At 50.8% G+C, this 15,773-nt stretch overlaps 1 protein-coding gene and 1 long non-coding RNA gene across 3 annotated transcripts in view; both read left to right on the top strand.

The window, feature by feature from the left end:
- LOC310668664 overlaps positions 1-1,483 on the top strand; it is a 187,234-nt gene extending 185,751 nt beyond the window's left edge. Inside the window, exon 3 of the long non-coding RNA XR_014506770.1 lies at positions 1,381-1,483. This is a non-coding gene — a long non-coding RNA (uncharacterized lncRNA). The remainder of the gene's footprint in view (positions 1-1,380) is intronic.
- A 989-nt stretch (positions 1,484-2,472) lies between these two features.
- MIER2 (MIER family member 2) overlaps positions 2,473-15,773 on the top strand; it is a 29,623-nt gene continuing 16,322 nt past the window's right edge. The window contains exons 1-5 of one of the 2 annotated variants that reach the window (XM_083421637.1): positions 2,473-2,542; positions 10,106-10,193; positions 11,745-11,905; positions 12,715-12,840; positions 14,913-15,030. In XM_083421637.1, the coding sequence (XP_083277763.1) occupies positions 2,534-2,542; positions 10,106-10,193; positions 11,745-11,905; positions 12,715-12,840; positions 14,913-15,030 (502 nt within the window). In that variant the 5' untranslated portion in view covers positions 2,473-2,533. Of the gene's footprint in view, positions 2,543-10,105; positions 10,194-11,744; positions 11,906-12,714; positions 12,841-14,906; positions 15,031-15,773 lie in introns of both variants that reach the window. The other variant, XM_083421636.1, reaches the window with a different exon arrangement.

Genomic DNA, 15,773 nt, shown 5'->3' on the forward strand with positions numbered 1-15,773 from the left:
GACTGAAGGCACCTGAGGAAGTTTTGCTGAAGCTAAACAGGACTGGAGTCTAGCAAGTCTACACAAGAGACCGATTACCTGCCCTCAGTTCCACGATGGAAGAATCTGCCATTCTTCTCTGGTATGAACTTTATCTTTCCATCTGTGGGCCAGTAACATCCGCGCAGCCATGGTCGCATCCATAGTCTTTTCTGCTCCCTCGGGATTTCGGCACCTGAACTCTGCATCATGTAAAGAAGTATTTTTTTATCTCTCGACCCCTTCGAAAAGCCACGCCTGTGGTCCAATCCATTGATCAATTAATCAGTCTTTATTACGGTCCAGAGACCCAACAAATTGTTACAAAGCAATGCACAATTCATACCGCCTACCTCCAGGTTAAACAAGCATTTTGCTCAAAAGATAGGGATCAGTGGTTCTTGCAACCACTGATAAAAACTTTGCCATTGAAAGAGCCAGCTGTGTTTAGAAGGCCATCATGGCATCATGTGGCAGAGAGTCCCACAGGTGTATCCGTAAGAGCTGCACCTGTCGGCTTCTCTCAGTTTAATGGGTTAATCAGCAAGAGTCCAAATTGGACGGATTAGTTGCCAGTTTGAAACCAGAAAGCTACTACTACTACTACTACTACTACTACTACTAATAGATTACTTATACCCCGACCATCTGGCTGGGTTTCCCCAGCCACTCTAGATGGCTTCAAACAAACCACTAAAATACAATAACCTATTAAACATTAAAAGCTTCCCTAAACAGGGCTGCCTTCAGATGTCTTCTAAAAGTCTGGAAGTTGTTTTTCTCTTTGACATCTGATGGGAGGGCGTTCCATAGGGCGGGTGCCACCACCGAGAAGGCCCTCTGCCTGGTTCCCTGTAACCTCACTTCTCGCAGGGAGGGAACCACCAGAAGGCCCTCAGTGCTGGACCTCAGTGTCTGGGCAAAACAATGAAGGTGGAGACGCTCCTTCAGGTATACTGGACCGAGGCCGTTTAGGGCTTTCAAGGTCAGCACCAACACTTTGAATTGTGCTCGGAAATGTCCTGGGAGCCAATGTAGGTCTTTCAAGACTGGTGTTATGTGGTCTCAGCGGCCGCTCCCAATCGCCAGTCCAGCTGCCGCATTCTGTTTCCGGGTCACCTTCAAAGGCTGCCCCACGTAGAGCGCATTGCAGTAGTCCAAGCGGGAGATAACTAGACTGAGCATGCATCGCTCAGGCCAGACAGTCTGCGGGCAGATAGGGTCTCATCCTGCGTACCAGATGGAGCTGCCCTGGACACAGAACTAACCTGCACCTCCATGGACAGCTGTGAGTCCGGAATGACTCCCAGGCTGCGCACCTGGTCCTTCGGGGGCACAGTTACCCCATTTAGGACCAGGGAGTCCTCCACACCAGCCCGCTTAGTCCTGGTTAGAGTCTGTTCATTTTTTAGTCTGCTTTGGAGTGAGCAAGAGGCTGTCTCTGCCCTAGACATTTAAAGCAGCAACATTTCCCCTTTCGCCCCACCTCGCATTTTACCTCAGCCTTCCCACTTTCCCCCCGCTCCCCCACATTTTACCTCAGTTCTCCCCATATTTACCCCTTCGCTTCCCCTTTCACCCCACCTCGCATTTCACTTCAGCCTCCCCACTTTCCCCCCTATCCCCCACGTTTTACCTCGGTCCCCCCCCACCCCCTTCGCTTCCCCCTTTACCCCACCTCGAATTCTCACTCTCCCCCTCCCACCCTAGGTTTTACCTCGGTTCTCCCCCACCCCCTTCGCTTCCCCCTTTACCCCACCTCGAATTCTCACTCTCCCCCTCCCACCCTAGGTTTTACCTCGGTTCTCCCCATATTTACCCCTTCGCTTCCCTTTTCACCCCACCTCGCATTTCACTTCAGTCTCCCCACTTTTACCCCCGCTCCCCCACGTTTTACCTCAGTTCTCCCCATATTTACCCCTCCATTTCCCCTTTTACCCCACCTCGCATTTCACCTCAGCCTCCCCACTTTCCCCCATCCTGCCCCCGTTTTACCTCAGTCCCCCCCACATCCATCCCTCCGCTTCCCGTTTCACCCCACCTCGCATTTCACCCCACTTTTCCCCCTATCCCCCCACGTTTTACCTCGGTCCACCCCTTCATTTCCCGTTTCACCCCACCTCGCATTTCACCTCAGCCTCCCCACTTTCCCCCCGCTCCCTCCCATTCTACCTCAGTTCTCCCCATATTTACCCCTCCGCTTCCCTTTTCACCCCACCTCGCATTTCACCCCACTTTTCCCCTATCCCCCCACGTTTTACCTCGGTCCCCCCCCTCCACCCCCTTCGCCTCCCCTTCACCTCACCCGCTCCTCACCTGCCTTCTCCCTCACCTGCCTCGCACCTCCCCCTCCCGCCTCTCTCTCTCCCCCCCACCCCAGAATCTACCCCCCTCCTCCCTTCCCTCTTGCCTCCTCCCCCCTCCCCCTTCCATCTCCTGCGCGTAGGAGCCAATCAGCGGGCGGCTCCACATCCGGGGCTCTTCCCCCCCCCCTCGGCCGTTCGCACTCTCGGCTATGGCGGAGGTGAGTGTGTGTTTGAGTGTCAAGCGCGGGGGGGGGGGGGAGAGAAAAGTCGGGTCTCTCCTCCACCCCCCTCCCCACCCCAAAAAGGGAGAGGGGGGCACCGAGGTGGGGGGTGGGGGTTGCATTTGTCCTGGGGGGGCTGCTTGAGGGAGAAGTGGTGGGGTGTGTGTTTTTTTTGGGGGGGGGCTTCCAGGTAGGACTGAGGTTTGCAGGTGAAGACGTGCCTCTTATTTTGGGGGGGTCGACTTTTGAGGGGGGCTCAATGGGGTGCAGGGGCGAGGATGGAGCAGTTGTGACTTTTCTGGGGCTCGCCAAGGATTTGGCAGCTGGAGTTTTTTTTGGGGGGGTGGGGGGTCGGGTGGGGGTTCAACCCACACTTTTAGGGACCCCAACTCACACTTAGGGGCCCCAGGAGTGTCAACGTGACAAGTTCGGGGGCTCCCAGGGGGTGTTTCTGGGGCGCTGCAACGATTTGGGGGTGCAGCCCCCAGCTTTGAAGAATCAGGAATGTGCTGTTGGGGGGGAAGGTCTCAGTAAAAACTTTGGGGTGCAGGAATGGGGGGCTTTTCTTGGGGGGCAACAAAAACCAAGGGGTTCTGCTAGTTGTGAAGTGGCTGGACTTTTTTGTGGGGGTTCGGTTTTGGGGTCCTGTTGGGCCGGGGGTACTTTTATGGGGGGCAGCGATGGCTTAGGGGGAAGCCGACGGCTACGGAGACAATTCGGGTTCTCTGGAGAAGCCTAGCAAAGATTTAGGGGTTCAGAGAAGTGTGTTTTTATGAGTGGTGCCTGCGGAACTTTGCATTGGATTTTGGGGGGGGTTTTAAGTAGTGGCTGTGCAGCAGCTGGAATTTTGTGGGGTGCATGTAGCTTATGCCTGTAAGGACTTGACTTTGCAGAGGGTTTTGGGGGGCCAGTCTGCTAGGCCACAGGGGAAGTTGCCGGTGGAGACGGTGCAATTTTGGGGATTGCGTAGAGCAAGCTTTTGGGGTTGCACAGGAGAGCAACAAAAACAGCTGGAGCTCTGGAGGGAACAAAATTGGGGTGTTTCGGGGCCAGCTGAAACTTCGAGGGTCGCACTGCAGCACTTATGGGGTCAAGTTCTTGCGACTTGAGAGGAGTTTCAAGGGGTGTGGCTGGACCGAGGTTCAGAGTTCGAATTGCCATGCTTTTTTTGGGGGGGGGGATGAGGAACTAACGGGAACGACCCTGAAAAAAGCCATACAGAGGAGGGGTGCAATTAAGAGTCTAGCTGGCAGTGGATTCTGGAAGAGGCGTGATTGACTTTTTATAGAAAAGGGAAAATTTGGGAGTGTCGGTGGTGGAGAATATTTTGCTGCTTTGGGGGCAGGAGGGTGGTGCAACGGAGGCTGGAATTTTGGGGTGCAGAAAGCGATTGGTGCGGGAAGTGGTAGAGGCATACCTGAGGCTAAGGAGGCAGCAGGCAACATCCCAAGAGTGATTTAAAAAATAAAGGGACCCCTGACCATTCGGTCCAGTCGTGGCCGACTCTGGGGTTGCGGCGCTCATCTCGCTTTATTGGCCGAGGGAGCCGGCGTACAGCTTCCGGGTCATGTGGCCAGCAGGACTAAGCCGCTTCTGGCAAACCAGAGCAGCGCACGGAAACGCCGTTTACCTTCCCGCCGGAGCGGTACCTATTTATCTACTTGCACTTTGACGTGCTTTCGAACTGCTAGGTTGGCAGGAGCAGGGACCGAGCAACGGGAGCTCACCCCGTCACGGGGATTCGAACCGCCGACCTTCTGATCGGCAAGCCCTAGGCTCTGTGGTTTAACCCACAGCGCCACCCACGTCCCTCAAGAGTGATTTAAGGCCCATTAAGTGTGCATATATATCACTCCCCACCCAAAACCCCCAAAAAACACCCCATAGTGATTTATCAAGCAAGGTGCAAGAGATGAAAATGAAACAAATATTGTGATGGCTGGTTAAACTTGGGGGCTGAACCCTAATGCAACTAGGTCTGCGAAGAATTAAGGGTGGTGCTAAACTGCAGGTGCTTTTGAAGGGTCAAACCAACTTTGTTTGGGACCCCTTGGTGGAGGCTGCTGCTGGTGGGTCATGTTTGGGGGCCTGTCTTGAGGGTTGCAGGGGTTTGGGGTTGGTACAGGTGGAGGCCGAGATCATATGGGAATGACTGAGAAGCGATGATTAGAAAATGGTAGAGGAATTCCTTTTTTTGTTTGGTAAGGGTCTCACCAGAAGCAGAAAATTGGTGATAATGGAGGAAGTCAGATGGGCGGCATGTAAATATAATTATTAAAATTAAGTCGTACAATCACGTTGGATTGTGAGTGTTTCACTTAAAAGTTGACGTCGTTGGCTTCCGTGCCCTATACATTTGCTCTCTTTTTTGGGGTATGCAGAACGCAGATGTAAACAAAGAGGTTGTGTCTGTTCTTGAAAATGGACTCTGCCCATGGTTCCGATTTGGGTGCCGAATCGCACCACCGGTGGCATGTGCTTCCCCTGGGAAACACAGACAAACACATCTTTGGTCCTCTAAGGCATGGGCAGCCAATGCAATACCTTCTGGAAGTTGTGGGGACTACAGAGCTCATCGACCTCTGTTAGTGCGGCGCTGGACAGCGATGATGGGAGTTGTAGTCCCCCCAAAAATTTGTGGAAGGCACCACTTTGACACGCCTGCTGTAAGGCCTCCCGAAGTAGGACAAAGATTTCCAGAGGGAGAGTGTTGTGGCTGAGGTTGGGCCAACTTTGTAGGTTTTGGAGATCATCTCTGGTGGAACCTCAATGTCCATGAGAATGCTGACATTGTGTGGCCTCAAGGGCTCATCATCACCCTTTGTCCCGTGCTGGTTGGTGCTGTGAAAGTGCTTCAAGAGGTCCGTGGAAACAGAGTGGGGGGAAATGGTTGTCGTTTCTGGATCCTACTCCTTCGGGAATCAGGATTGAACCATGACGGAAATGGTAAAACACATTCTTTTAATTGAGAGCTGCTCCTTGTCCTCCCAAGACCAGATTGGAGCCTTAAGATCACACTTAAAGCTCAGGGCTCGAACGCTTACTGGGATTTCGCTGGGATATAACTGGGTTCATTCTCTCCAGATGTTGTTGTTGTTTAGTCATGTCTGCCTCTTCGTGACCCCCTGGACCAGAGCACGCCAGGCACTTCTGTCTTTCACTGCCTCCCGCAGTTTGGTCAAACTCATGCTGGTAGCTTCGAGAACACTATCCAACCATCTTGTCCTCTGTCGTCCCCTTCTCCTTGTGCCCTCCATCTTTCCCAACATCAGGGTCTTTTCCAGGGAGTTTTCTCTTCTCCTGAGGTGGCCAAAGTCTTGGAGCCTCAGCTTCAGGATCTGTCCTTCCAGTGAGCACTCAGGGCTGATTTCCTTCAGAATGGAGAGGTTGGATCTTCTTGCAGTCCATGGGACTCTCAAGAGTCTCCTCCAGCACCAGAATTCAAAAGCATCCATTCTTCGGCGATGAGCCTTCTTGATGGTCCAGCTCTCACTTCCATACATCACTACTGGGAAAACCATAGCTTTTACTATACGGACCTTTGTTGGCAAGGTGATGTCTCTACTTTTTAAGATGCTGTCTAGGTTTGTTGCTGGACTACAACTCCCATCATCCCTGACCGTTAGCCATGCTGACCAGGGCTAATGGGAATCAGAGTCCCACAGCATCTGGAGGTTCCCTACCACATCAGTAGCGGAGGGGACATCACTTTGTTGGTTTCAAATGAAGACAGAAGCACAGGGGCTGCATTCAGGCGATCCAATGGCTTGGAACATGGAAGCAATCAAATGCAAGAGTGAGGAGATGATATAATATGCCTCACTTGCCTTGTGCTCTCATAAGAACATAAGAAGAGCCTACCTGGATCAGGCAAGTGGTCCATTTGCTCCAGCATCCTTTTTCCTCACAAGGGCCAAACAGATGCCCACAGGACCCAAATGCAACTCTCCTCCCTTCTATGGTTTTGCACCTGGAGGTCTGGGTGGCACTGTGGGTTAAACCACAGAGCCTAGGGCTTGCGAACAGAAGGTCGGCGGTTCGAATCCCCGCAATGACGGGGTGAGCTCCCGTTGCTCGGTCCCTGCTCCTGCCAACCTAGCAGTTCGAAAGCACGTCAAAGTGCAAGTAGATAAACAGGTACCACTCTGGCGGGAAGGTAAACGGCGTTTCCATGCGCTGCTCTGGTTCGCCAGAAGCGGCTGAGTCCTGCTGGCCACATGACCCGGAAGCTGTACGCCGGCTCCCTCGGCCAATAAAGCGAGATGAGCGCCACAACCCCAGAGTCGGCCGCGACTGGACCTAATGGTCAGGGGTCCCTTTACCTTTACCTTTATTGGCTACTTGCGACCAAGCGAAGATGCCCAGGTGCCAGGATGGCTGGCGGCCTGACATCTCCACCACCTGGAGGTGCGTGCCTGGGAGATCCTTGGATCCGGACCCTTTTCACACAATCGTACCCCACCCTGTAGAATTTCTGTTATATTTCACCCGCACGATCAGAATGAATTTCGGGAGCAAAAGTGAAAAATACAACTTTTGAGCTGCCCGGCCCCCCAAATGGCAACTGGGCATTCCGTTCTGTAACCCTTGTTTAAGGGACGCGGGTGGCACTGTGGGTTAAACCACAGAGCCTAGGACTTGCTGATCAGAAGGTCGCGGTTCGAATCCGTGCGACGGGGTGAGCGCCCGTTGCTCGGTCCCTGCTCCTGCCAACCTAGCAGTTCGAAAGCATGTCAAAGTGCAAGTAGATAAATAGGTACCGCTCTGGCGGGAAGGTAAACGGTGTTTCCGTGCGCTGCTCTGGTTCGCCAGAAGCGGCTGAGTCATGCTGGCCACATGACCCGGAAGCTGTACGCCGGCTCCCTCGGCCAATAAAGCGAGATGAGCGCCGCAAGCCCAGAGTCAGCCACGATTGGACCTAATGGTCAGGGGTCCCTTTACCTTTACCTTTAACTCTGGTTTAAGGAGCCATTTGCCGCCTAGCTTATATATGAGTTTCTAACACTGCTTTTAACCGTGAAGTTCGACTCAACTCGGGAAGGGAGCCTCAGCTCAGGGTATCTAACCCAAGACTCGTCTGAAATCTGCCACCACCGCTGACAAGCACTGAATGAGCACAAAGTTAAGAGTTTGTCCCCAGAACCTTCTCATCGTTCTGGTTGTCTGAATCATGGTTCGTTATTTTGAATCACAATTTAAAACCTTAAGTTCCCAGGGTGGGTTACAGCCATTTAAACACAATATTAGTATTGAAAGCGCAATATTAAGAACTGCTCCGGCAGCTCGGAAGTTACAGAAACAAGATGTGCCCTAAAAAAAATGTGCATGCAAAGTGTCCAAAGCTGGGGTATTAATTATTAGTTGTTTCCCCTCCCTCATACATTTACGAAGAAGGGAAGATGGGCTGTAACTGGTAGCATTTTGGTGGGATCTCCCCCCTCAGTGGTGATTCTGCAATGGAATCCCTGGAATCTCGACTTCTGTTGAAAAAAAGAAAGCAGGGATATATTAGTAACGGATCATTGGAAAATATCGCACATTAGCCTGCAGATACTTAATGGGCTAAGGATTTGTATTTATGTTAAGTGATGAATTACTGTATTTTTTGCTCTAAGGCTCACTTTTCCCCTCCTAAAAAGTAAGGGGAAATGTGCCTGCGTCTTATGGAGCGAATGCAGGCTGCGCAGCTATCCCAGAAGCCAGAACAGCAAGAGGGATTGCTGCTTTCACTGCACAGCTTTCACCCTCTTGCTGTTCTGGCTTCTGAGATTCAGAATATTTTTTTTCTTGTTTTCCTCCTCCAAAAACTAGGTGCGTCTTGTGGTCTGGTGCATCTTATAGAGCGAAAAATACGGTAATATGTTTAATTCCATAAGGTGAAGATCTAAGGATGTTAAGGATTAAGTTAAATTTCATAAAAATTGGGATTTGGAAAACCGTTAAAAGGACATGCGATGAAATTCAACCAAGGGGAGGCGAGGAAGTCACTTAACAAAGTTAATAACTGTAATTTTCAATAAGGCTATGATTTATGTTTGTGTTATGTGTTTGTTTGTTTATAATATTGTGAAAACTAATAAAAAAAATGGGGGGGGAGGAAAATATTGCACGTTTTAGGAAATCTTCTGCGAGGAAGAGTTTTTACAGGATTTTCAGTATTCAGATTTGGTTTCACGTCTAGTTTCACTTTCCAAATAAAAGTGGTGGGATAACGCCAATAAATAAATAAAATAGCTGCCAAGAAACCCCAGCCCCTGCTCTGAGAGGAGGAGGAGGAGAGCCTCTCGTGGAAAGTCTCGAGTCTCTTGTTCCGACTCCCATTCTTGGCATCCATTGGATTCCTTCCACAGGCAGACAGGGTGGTCTCTGGTGAGAATACACCGCCGGCCACTAATGAGACACCAGGGACTAGCGCATTGCAGCACACATTGAGTGCCTGCCTTTAAGTTGGGAGGCAGCCTCCTTTGCAAAGTTTTCCTGGTAGGCAGGAGCTTATATTCCCATGGTTGCCTTGTAAAATCCGGCGCTCCGTCTCTGCAGAAGCTCTCTTAAGAGGGCAAGGTGCGCCATGCTCACTTTGGGCTGGGCAGCTTTCGATGTCAATGCCCTTTTGCAGCAAGGTGACTGTTTCCTTCGTGCGCTTCTTAAAACCGCTTGCGTCCATTGACTACAGTGGTACCTCGGGTTACAGATGCTTCAGGTTATATACACTTCAGGTTACAGACTCCACTAACCCAGAAATAGTACCTTGCTTCAGGATGAGAACAGAAATCGTGTGATGGCGGTGCGGCGGCAGCAGGAGGCCCCATTAGCTAAAGTGCTGCTTCAGGTTAAGAACAGTTTCAGGTTATGAACGGACCTCCAGAACGAATTAAGTACTTAACCCGAGGTAGCACTGTATTGTGAAGGAGCGGCGGAGAATTAAGACTGGGGCAGGGAAGGTGGCTGCCAACTGCTGCCAACCTAGCAGTTCGAAAGCACGTCAAAGTGCATGTAGATAAATAGGTACCGCTCCGGCGGGAAGGTAAACGGCGTTTCCGTGCGCTGCTCTGGTTTGCCAGAAGCGGGTTTGTCCTGCTGGCGACATGACCCAGAAGCTGTATGCCGGCTCCCTCGGCCAGTAAAGCGAGATGAGCGCCACAACCCCAGAGTCGTTTGCGACTGGACCAAATGGTCAGGGGTCCCTTTATCTTTACCTTTAAAGCACCGTCGTATGTATTGCAAGTTGCATTTAATATTAGTCATGTTCAGTGTTGACCCGTTGACACAGGTTGTGCTGTGGTCTAAACCACTGAGCCTCTTGCGCTTGCATCTTTACCTTCCTGCCGGAGCGGTACCTATTTATCTATTTGCACTTTGACGTGCTTTCGAACTGCTAGGTTGGCAGGAGCAGGGACCGAGCAATGGGAGCTCACCCCGCCATGGGGATTCAAACCACTGACCTTCTGATTGGCAAGCCCTAGGCTCTGTGGTTTAACCCACAGCGCCACCCGCGTCCTTTTGAATGCTAGAAAGGCATAGATAAATACTAACCATGTGTCCTGCTTTTCCTTTTTTAAGGCCTCAGTTGGGAGGCAGAGTCCACGGGTTGTGTCCTACCCTGCGCGGAACTTATGTCCTGGGAGACCCAGCCTTCATACCACGGCAGGTACGGAGATCTTGAATCTACCTAGCGCCCCAGGTGCTGCAAGACGTCTGCCTTTCCCCCCTCCTCCGTCACCTGGCTCTCACCTCCGCGGGAAGGCGGGTCACTGAGCATCCGCCCTGTATTCATCCACCTTGTCCCAGGTTTCCGTCGGCTCTGAAACAGGGTGAGGAACTCGTTGGGCTCCCGACTCTCTGTTCAAAAAAGTCTTTCCCCTTTCCTGAAATGGAGGAATGCAAGAGATGGAAGAATGTCTCTTAAAATAATAATAATAATAATAATAATAATAATAATTATTTATACCCCGCCCATCTGGCTGGGTTTCCCCAGCCACTCTGGGCAGCTTCCAACAAAACACTAAAATACAATAACCTATTAAACATTAAAAGCTTCCCTAAACAGGGCCGCCTTCAGGTGTCTTCTAAAAGTTTGGTAGTTATTCTTCTCTTTGACATCTGATGGGAGGGCGTTCCACAGGGCGGGCGCACCACTGAGAAGGCCCTCTGCCTGGTTCCCTGTAACTTGGCTTCTCGCAGGGAGGGAACCGCCAGAAGGCCCTCAGCGCTGGACCTCAGTGTCCGGGCAGAACGATGGAGGTGGAGATGCTCCTTCAGGGATATTGACTGAGGCTGTTTAGGGCTTGAAAGGTCAGCACCAACACTTTGAATTGTGCTGAAATATCCTCCTTGAATCTTGAATTTGTTTTATTCTGGGTTGTTTTATCTGAAGTTGTGTTGCAAGCTGATTTGAGGATTTTTCTCCCTTTAAATAAAAAGCAGAATATAAATGAAATGAAGAAGAAGGGATTTCTTTTTTTTGGGGGGGGGGGGAGACACTTAGACATTCTATTCAAGATGGCATTTGACAATTAGCTTACATTATCTGAGTTTCTAACACAGCCCTTTGGTAAGAGATGGAATGGTACCCTAGCGCTGGTGTTGGTATCGGAGCCTTTTCTGTGGTGGCTCCACGCCTGGCAGAATCAACTCCCCTAAGAAAGGTTCCCAACATCAGGCTGTTGTTTTGATCTGCGTTTAGATTGACTCGACTAACTCCCTCCTTTTAAGATTTTTCTCCAACCTTTGCTATATTTTGCTACATATTTCAACCATCGCTATACAGTCACACTTTGGAAGTCAAACAGAATCCGTTCCGGAAGTCCATCCAACTTCCAAAATGTTCGGAAACCAAAGCACAGCTTGTGATTGGCTGCAGGAAGCTCCTGCAGCCAATTGGAAGCCACAGAAGCAGCGCCGGACATTCGGCTTCCAAAAACCAGAACACTCACTTCCGGGTTTCGTTTGCTGGGGAGCCGATTTGTTCAGGAGCCAAGGCGTTTGAGATCCAAGGCACGGCTGTATTTTGCTGCAAATTTCCCTTGCCACGGCGGCGTACCCCGAAGGGCCGTTTTGCAAAAGCAACACCCCTTTTTTTAATCACTGAAACAGCCAAGCAGGAGATTTCCTCCCAGCCTTGGTGATAACGTTGCTGCTCGTGTGAGGAGCGTTCTTCAAAATGAACCTGCTTAATTGTCCCAACCGTTGCTCCCTGCAGTGGTGTCTATGGGCTCAGGTGACCATCGCTTCAACCTGGCTGAGATCCTTTCCCAGAACTACGGGGTGCGGGAAGAGACCGAGGAAGATCAGCGGCAGGAACACTCACAGGGGAAAGCGAAGCCTTTGGAGGAGCTAGAGAAGAGCTTCAATGCCGCCCAGGTAAGGCACTTTATGTTTGTTTTTTCTCCCTCTCTTTTCAGTAGATTTTATTAAAGTTTGGAAAAAGAAATACAGTGGTATCTCTGGTCCCAGCTCCTGCCCACCTAGCAGTTCGAAAGCACGTCAAAGTGCAAGTAGATCAATAGGTACCGCTCCGGCGGGAAGGTAAACGGCGTTTCCGTGCGCTGCTCTGGTTCGCCAGAAGCGGCTTAGTCCTGCTGGCCACATGACCCGGAAGCTGGACGCCGGCTCCCTCGGCCAATAAAGCGAGATGAGCGCCGCAACCCCAGAATCGGCCATGACTGGACCTAATGGTCAGGGGTCCCTTTACCTTTTATGATACGTAAAATGAACCATGGAAAGAGAAGAAGGGAAGTCATTGATACCTTAAGGATGTAAATTTAAGAAAAACTTTACAGTGGTACCTTGAGTTACATACTCCGCTAACCCAGAAATAGTGCTTCGGGTTAAGAACTTAGCTTCAGGATAAGTACAGAAATCGGGCAGCGGGAGGCCCCATTAGCTAAAGTGGTGCTTCAGGTTAAGAACAGTTTCAGGTTAAGAACAGACCTCCGGAACGAATTAAGTACTTAACCCGAGGTACCACTGTATATGACACAACTGGGTGGGTCCAGCGGCCTCACTGCGTCAAGGCAGCTTCCCATCTCCCTATAGTTTACCAATGACATGCAGGCTGGTTCAGCTGCCAAGTCTGTGCCCTTAATGCGTAGTCTACGCCCGGCCGGCGTAGCTCCGTGGGTGGCGTAGGGAGCCCCTTCCCTTCCTGACGATGTTCTCCTGCCGTTCAGAACTCTGAAATGCCGTTCGAGGAATTGCTTGCGCTCTACGGGTACGAGGCCTCTGACCCCATCTCCGAGCAGGACAGCGAGAGCAACGATGCCTCGCCCAACCTTCCAGACATGACCCTGGATAAGGTAAGTCCCGTTTCCCCTGCCAGCCGCCTTTCCCTGCTCCTAGTCCTCAGGAGGGTCCCCTTTAAGGGGAGAAGCACAGCAACAGAAACTGAGATATGATAATGGCACCTTAAACCTAGGTTGTGGGCGCAACAAGGTGCGCTTTTTTAATAACAAGAATTTGTTGTTGTTTAGTCGTTTAGTCGTGTCCGCCTCTTCGTGACCCCGTGGACCAGAGCACGCCAGGCACTGCTGTCCTCCACTAGTCTATGGTTTTCCCAGTAGTGATGTATGGAAGTGAGAGCTGGACCATCAAGAAGGCCGATCGCCGAAGAATGGATGCTTTTGAATTGTGGTGCTGGAGGAGACTCTGGAGAGTCCCGTGGACTGCAAGAAGATCCAACCTCTCCATTCTGAAGGAAATCAGCCCTGAGTGCTCACTGGAAGGACAGATCGTGAAGCTGAGGCTCCAAGGCTTTGGCCACCTCAGGAGAAGAGAAGACTCCCTGGAAAAGACCCTGATGTTGGGAGAGATGGAGGGCAGAAGGAGAAGGGGACGACAGAGGACGAGATGGTGGGACAGTGTTCTGGAAGCTACCAGCATGAGTTTGACCAAACTGCGGGAGGCAGTGGAAGACAGGAGTGCCTGGCGTGCTCTGGTCCATGGGGTCACGAAGAGGCGGACACAACTAAACGACTAAACAACAACAAGTACCCCCGGAACGAATTAAGTTCTTATCCGGAGGGTCCACTGTATCATCATCACCATCATTATCGTTATTTATTAACGTTCTGTACAGTACTGCCCTTCCTTCCAAGATCGCAGGGCAGTTTGCAACATATATAAAAAATACGATTTATAGAATCAAGGGGAGAACAGTTTTTCTCAGGAAGCTGTGGACGTCCAGCGCAGCCGAGTGTTGGAAGGCAGATAAAAGGAAGCCCTTTTTCACGCAGTACACTGTTAAACTATGGAACTCCCTGCCACAAGACGCAGCCAACTTGGATGGCTTTAAAAGAAGATTAGACAGATTTGAGGAGGAGGGGACTAGTGGGAAGTATCGATGGCTGCTAGTCCAGTGGCCGTGTTCTCTCTCTAAAAGGGCCATGCCAGCTGGGACTAGTGGGAAGTTGTTGCGTAAGCCACTGGGTTGGGGAATTCTGATTTCTAAAGCCATTTAGGGGCTTGAAGGCAAATATTAAAGCAAGGCTTCTATCATATCATAATGGTGTGCATTAAAAAAAAACTGGGTTAAAGCTGACCGAAAGTCCAGAGTTAGCATTCTTATCAATTTACGACGAGGTGGAAGGTTCGCAGGCTATGAAGGCCTTGCTCACAAATTTTCTTGACAGCTGCACAAATTATGATAGCTAGGAAGAGGAAGGGGCAAGCAGAATATAAAACGGAAGAATGGTATGAAGAGGTGTGGGTTATAGTTCTTAATGATAAATTAATATGTGCCATTGGGACGCGGGTGGCGCTGTGGGTTAAACCACAGAGCCTAGGACTTGCCGATCAGAAGGTCGGCGGTTCGAATCCCCGCAATGACGGGGTGAGCTCCCGTTGCTCGGTCCCTGCTCCTGCCCACCTAGCAGTTTGAAAGCATGTCAAAGTGCAAGCAGATAAATAGGTACCACTCCGGCGGGAAGGTAAACGGTGTTTCCCTGCGCTGCTCTGGTTCACCAGAAGCGGCTTAGTCCTGCTGGCCACATGACCCGGAAGCTGTATGCCAGCTCCCTCGGCCAGTAAAGCGAGATGAGCGCCGCAACCTCAGAGTCGGCCACGACTGGACCTAATGGTCAGGGGTCCCTTTACCTTAACATGTGCCATTAAGGTAAGGCGGGGAATACGCAGGAGAAATGATTTGGAAGAGATGTGGAAGGTGTTTGTAGAATTTGTACTTTTAGAACGCAAAAGGGTCAAACCATCGGAAGAGGTGTTGACATTTTGGGAGGTTGGGATAGTCACAATGGAATGGTCTTGGAGGTGGGGTGCACATTTTTATTCTTTTATGAATATTACTTTCTCAAAATAAAATAATTTAAAAAACAACAACACCCTTCCTTCCTTCCTTCCTTCTGGTCAGGAGCAGATAGCAAAGGACCTGCTTTCCGGAGAAGAGGAAGAGGAGACACAGTCTTCGGCCGACGACCTGACCCCTTCCGTCACCTCCCACGACGCCTCGGACCTTTTCCCCAACCAGATGGGATGTAAGTTTTCTCGGAAGTGTGTAGATGCCTCAAGAAAAAGGGAGCAAAGGCATAGTCGTACAGTGGTGCCTCGCAAGATGAAATTCGTTCCGCGAGTCTCTTCTTCTAGCGGTTTTTTCGTCTTGCGAAGCAACCCTATTAGCGGATTAGCGCTATTAGCGGTTTAGCAGCTATTAAAGGCTATTAAAGGCTTAAGGGATTAGCGGATTAGCTGCTAAAAGGCTATTAGCAGCTTAGCGCCTTAGAAAAAGGGGGTGGGGAGCGGAAAAAAAATCTCAAGAATCGCAAGACATTTTCGTCTTGCGAAGCAAGCCCATAGAGAAATTCGTCCTGCGAAGTGCATTGAAAAACGGAAAACCCTTTCGTCTAGCGGGTTTTCCGTCTTGCGAGGCATTCGTCTTGTGGGGCACCACTGTATTTAACACACACACAAAGGAAAGGCCAGCTGGGACCCTTCCCCTGCTTTTGCTTTTCTCGGCTGGATGCTGAGGTCCAGCTCCGAGGGCCTCTTGGCGGTTCCCTCCCTGTGAGAAGTGAGGTTACAGGGAACCAGGCAGAGGGCCTTCTCGGTGGTGGCGCCCGCCCTGCAGAACGCCCTCCCATCAGATGTCAAGGAAATAAACAACTACAGTGGTACCTTGGGTTACATACGCTTCCGGTTACAGACTCCGCTAACCCAGAAATAGTGCTTCAGGTTAAGAACTTTGCTTCTGGATGAGAACAGAAATCGTGCTCCGGCGGCG

Source organism: Podarcis tiliguerta (genome assembly GCF_965153285.1).
Source record: "Podarcis tiliguerta genome assembly, chromosome: 18".
Lineage (NCBI taxonomy): Eukaryota > Metazoa > Chordata > Lepidosauria > Squamata > Lacertidae > Podarcis > Podarcis tiliguerta.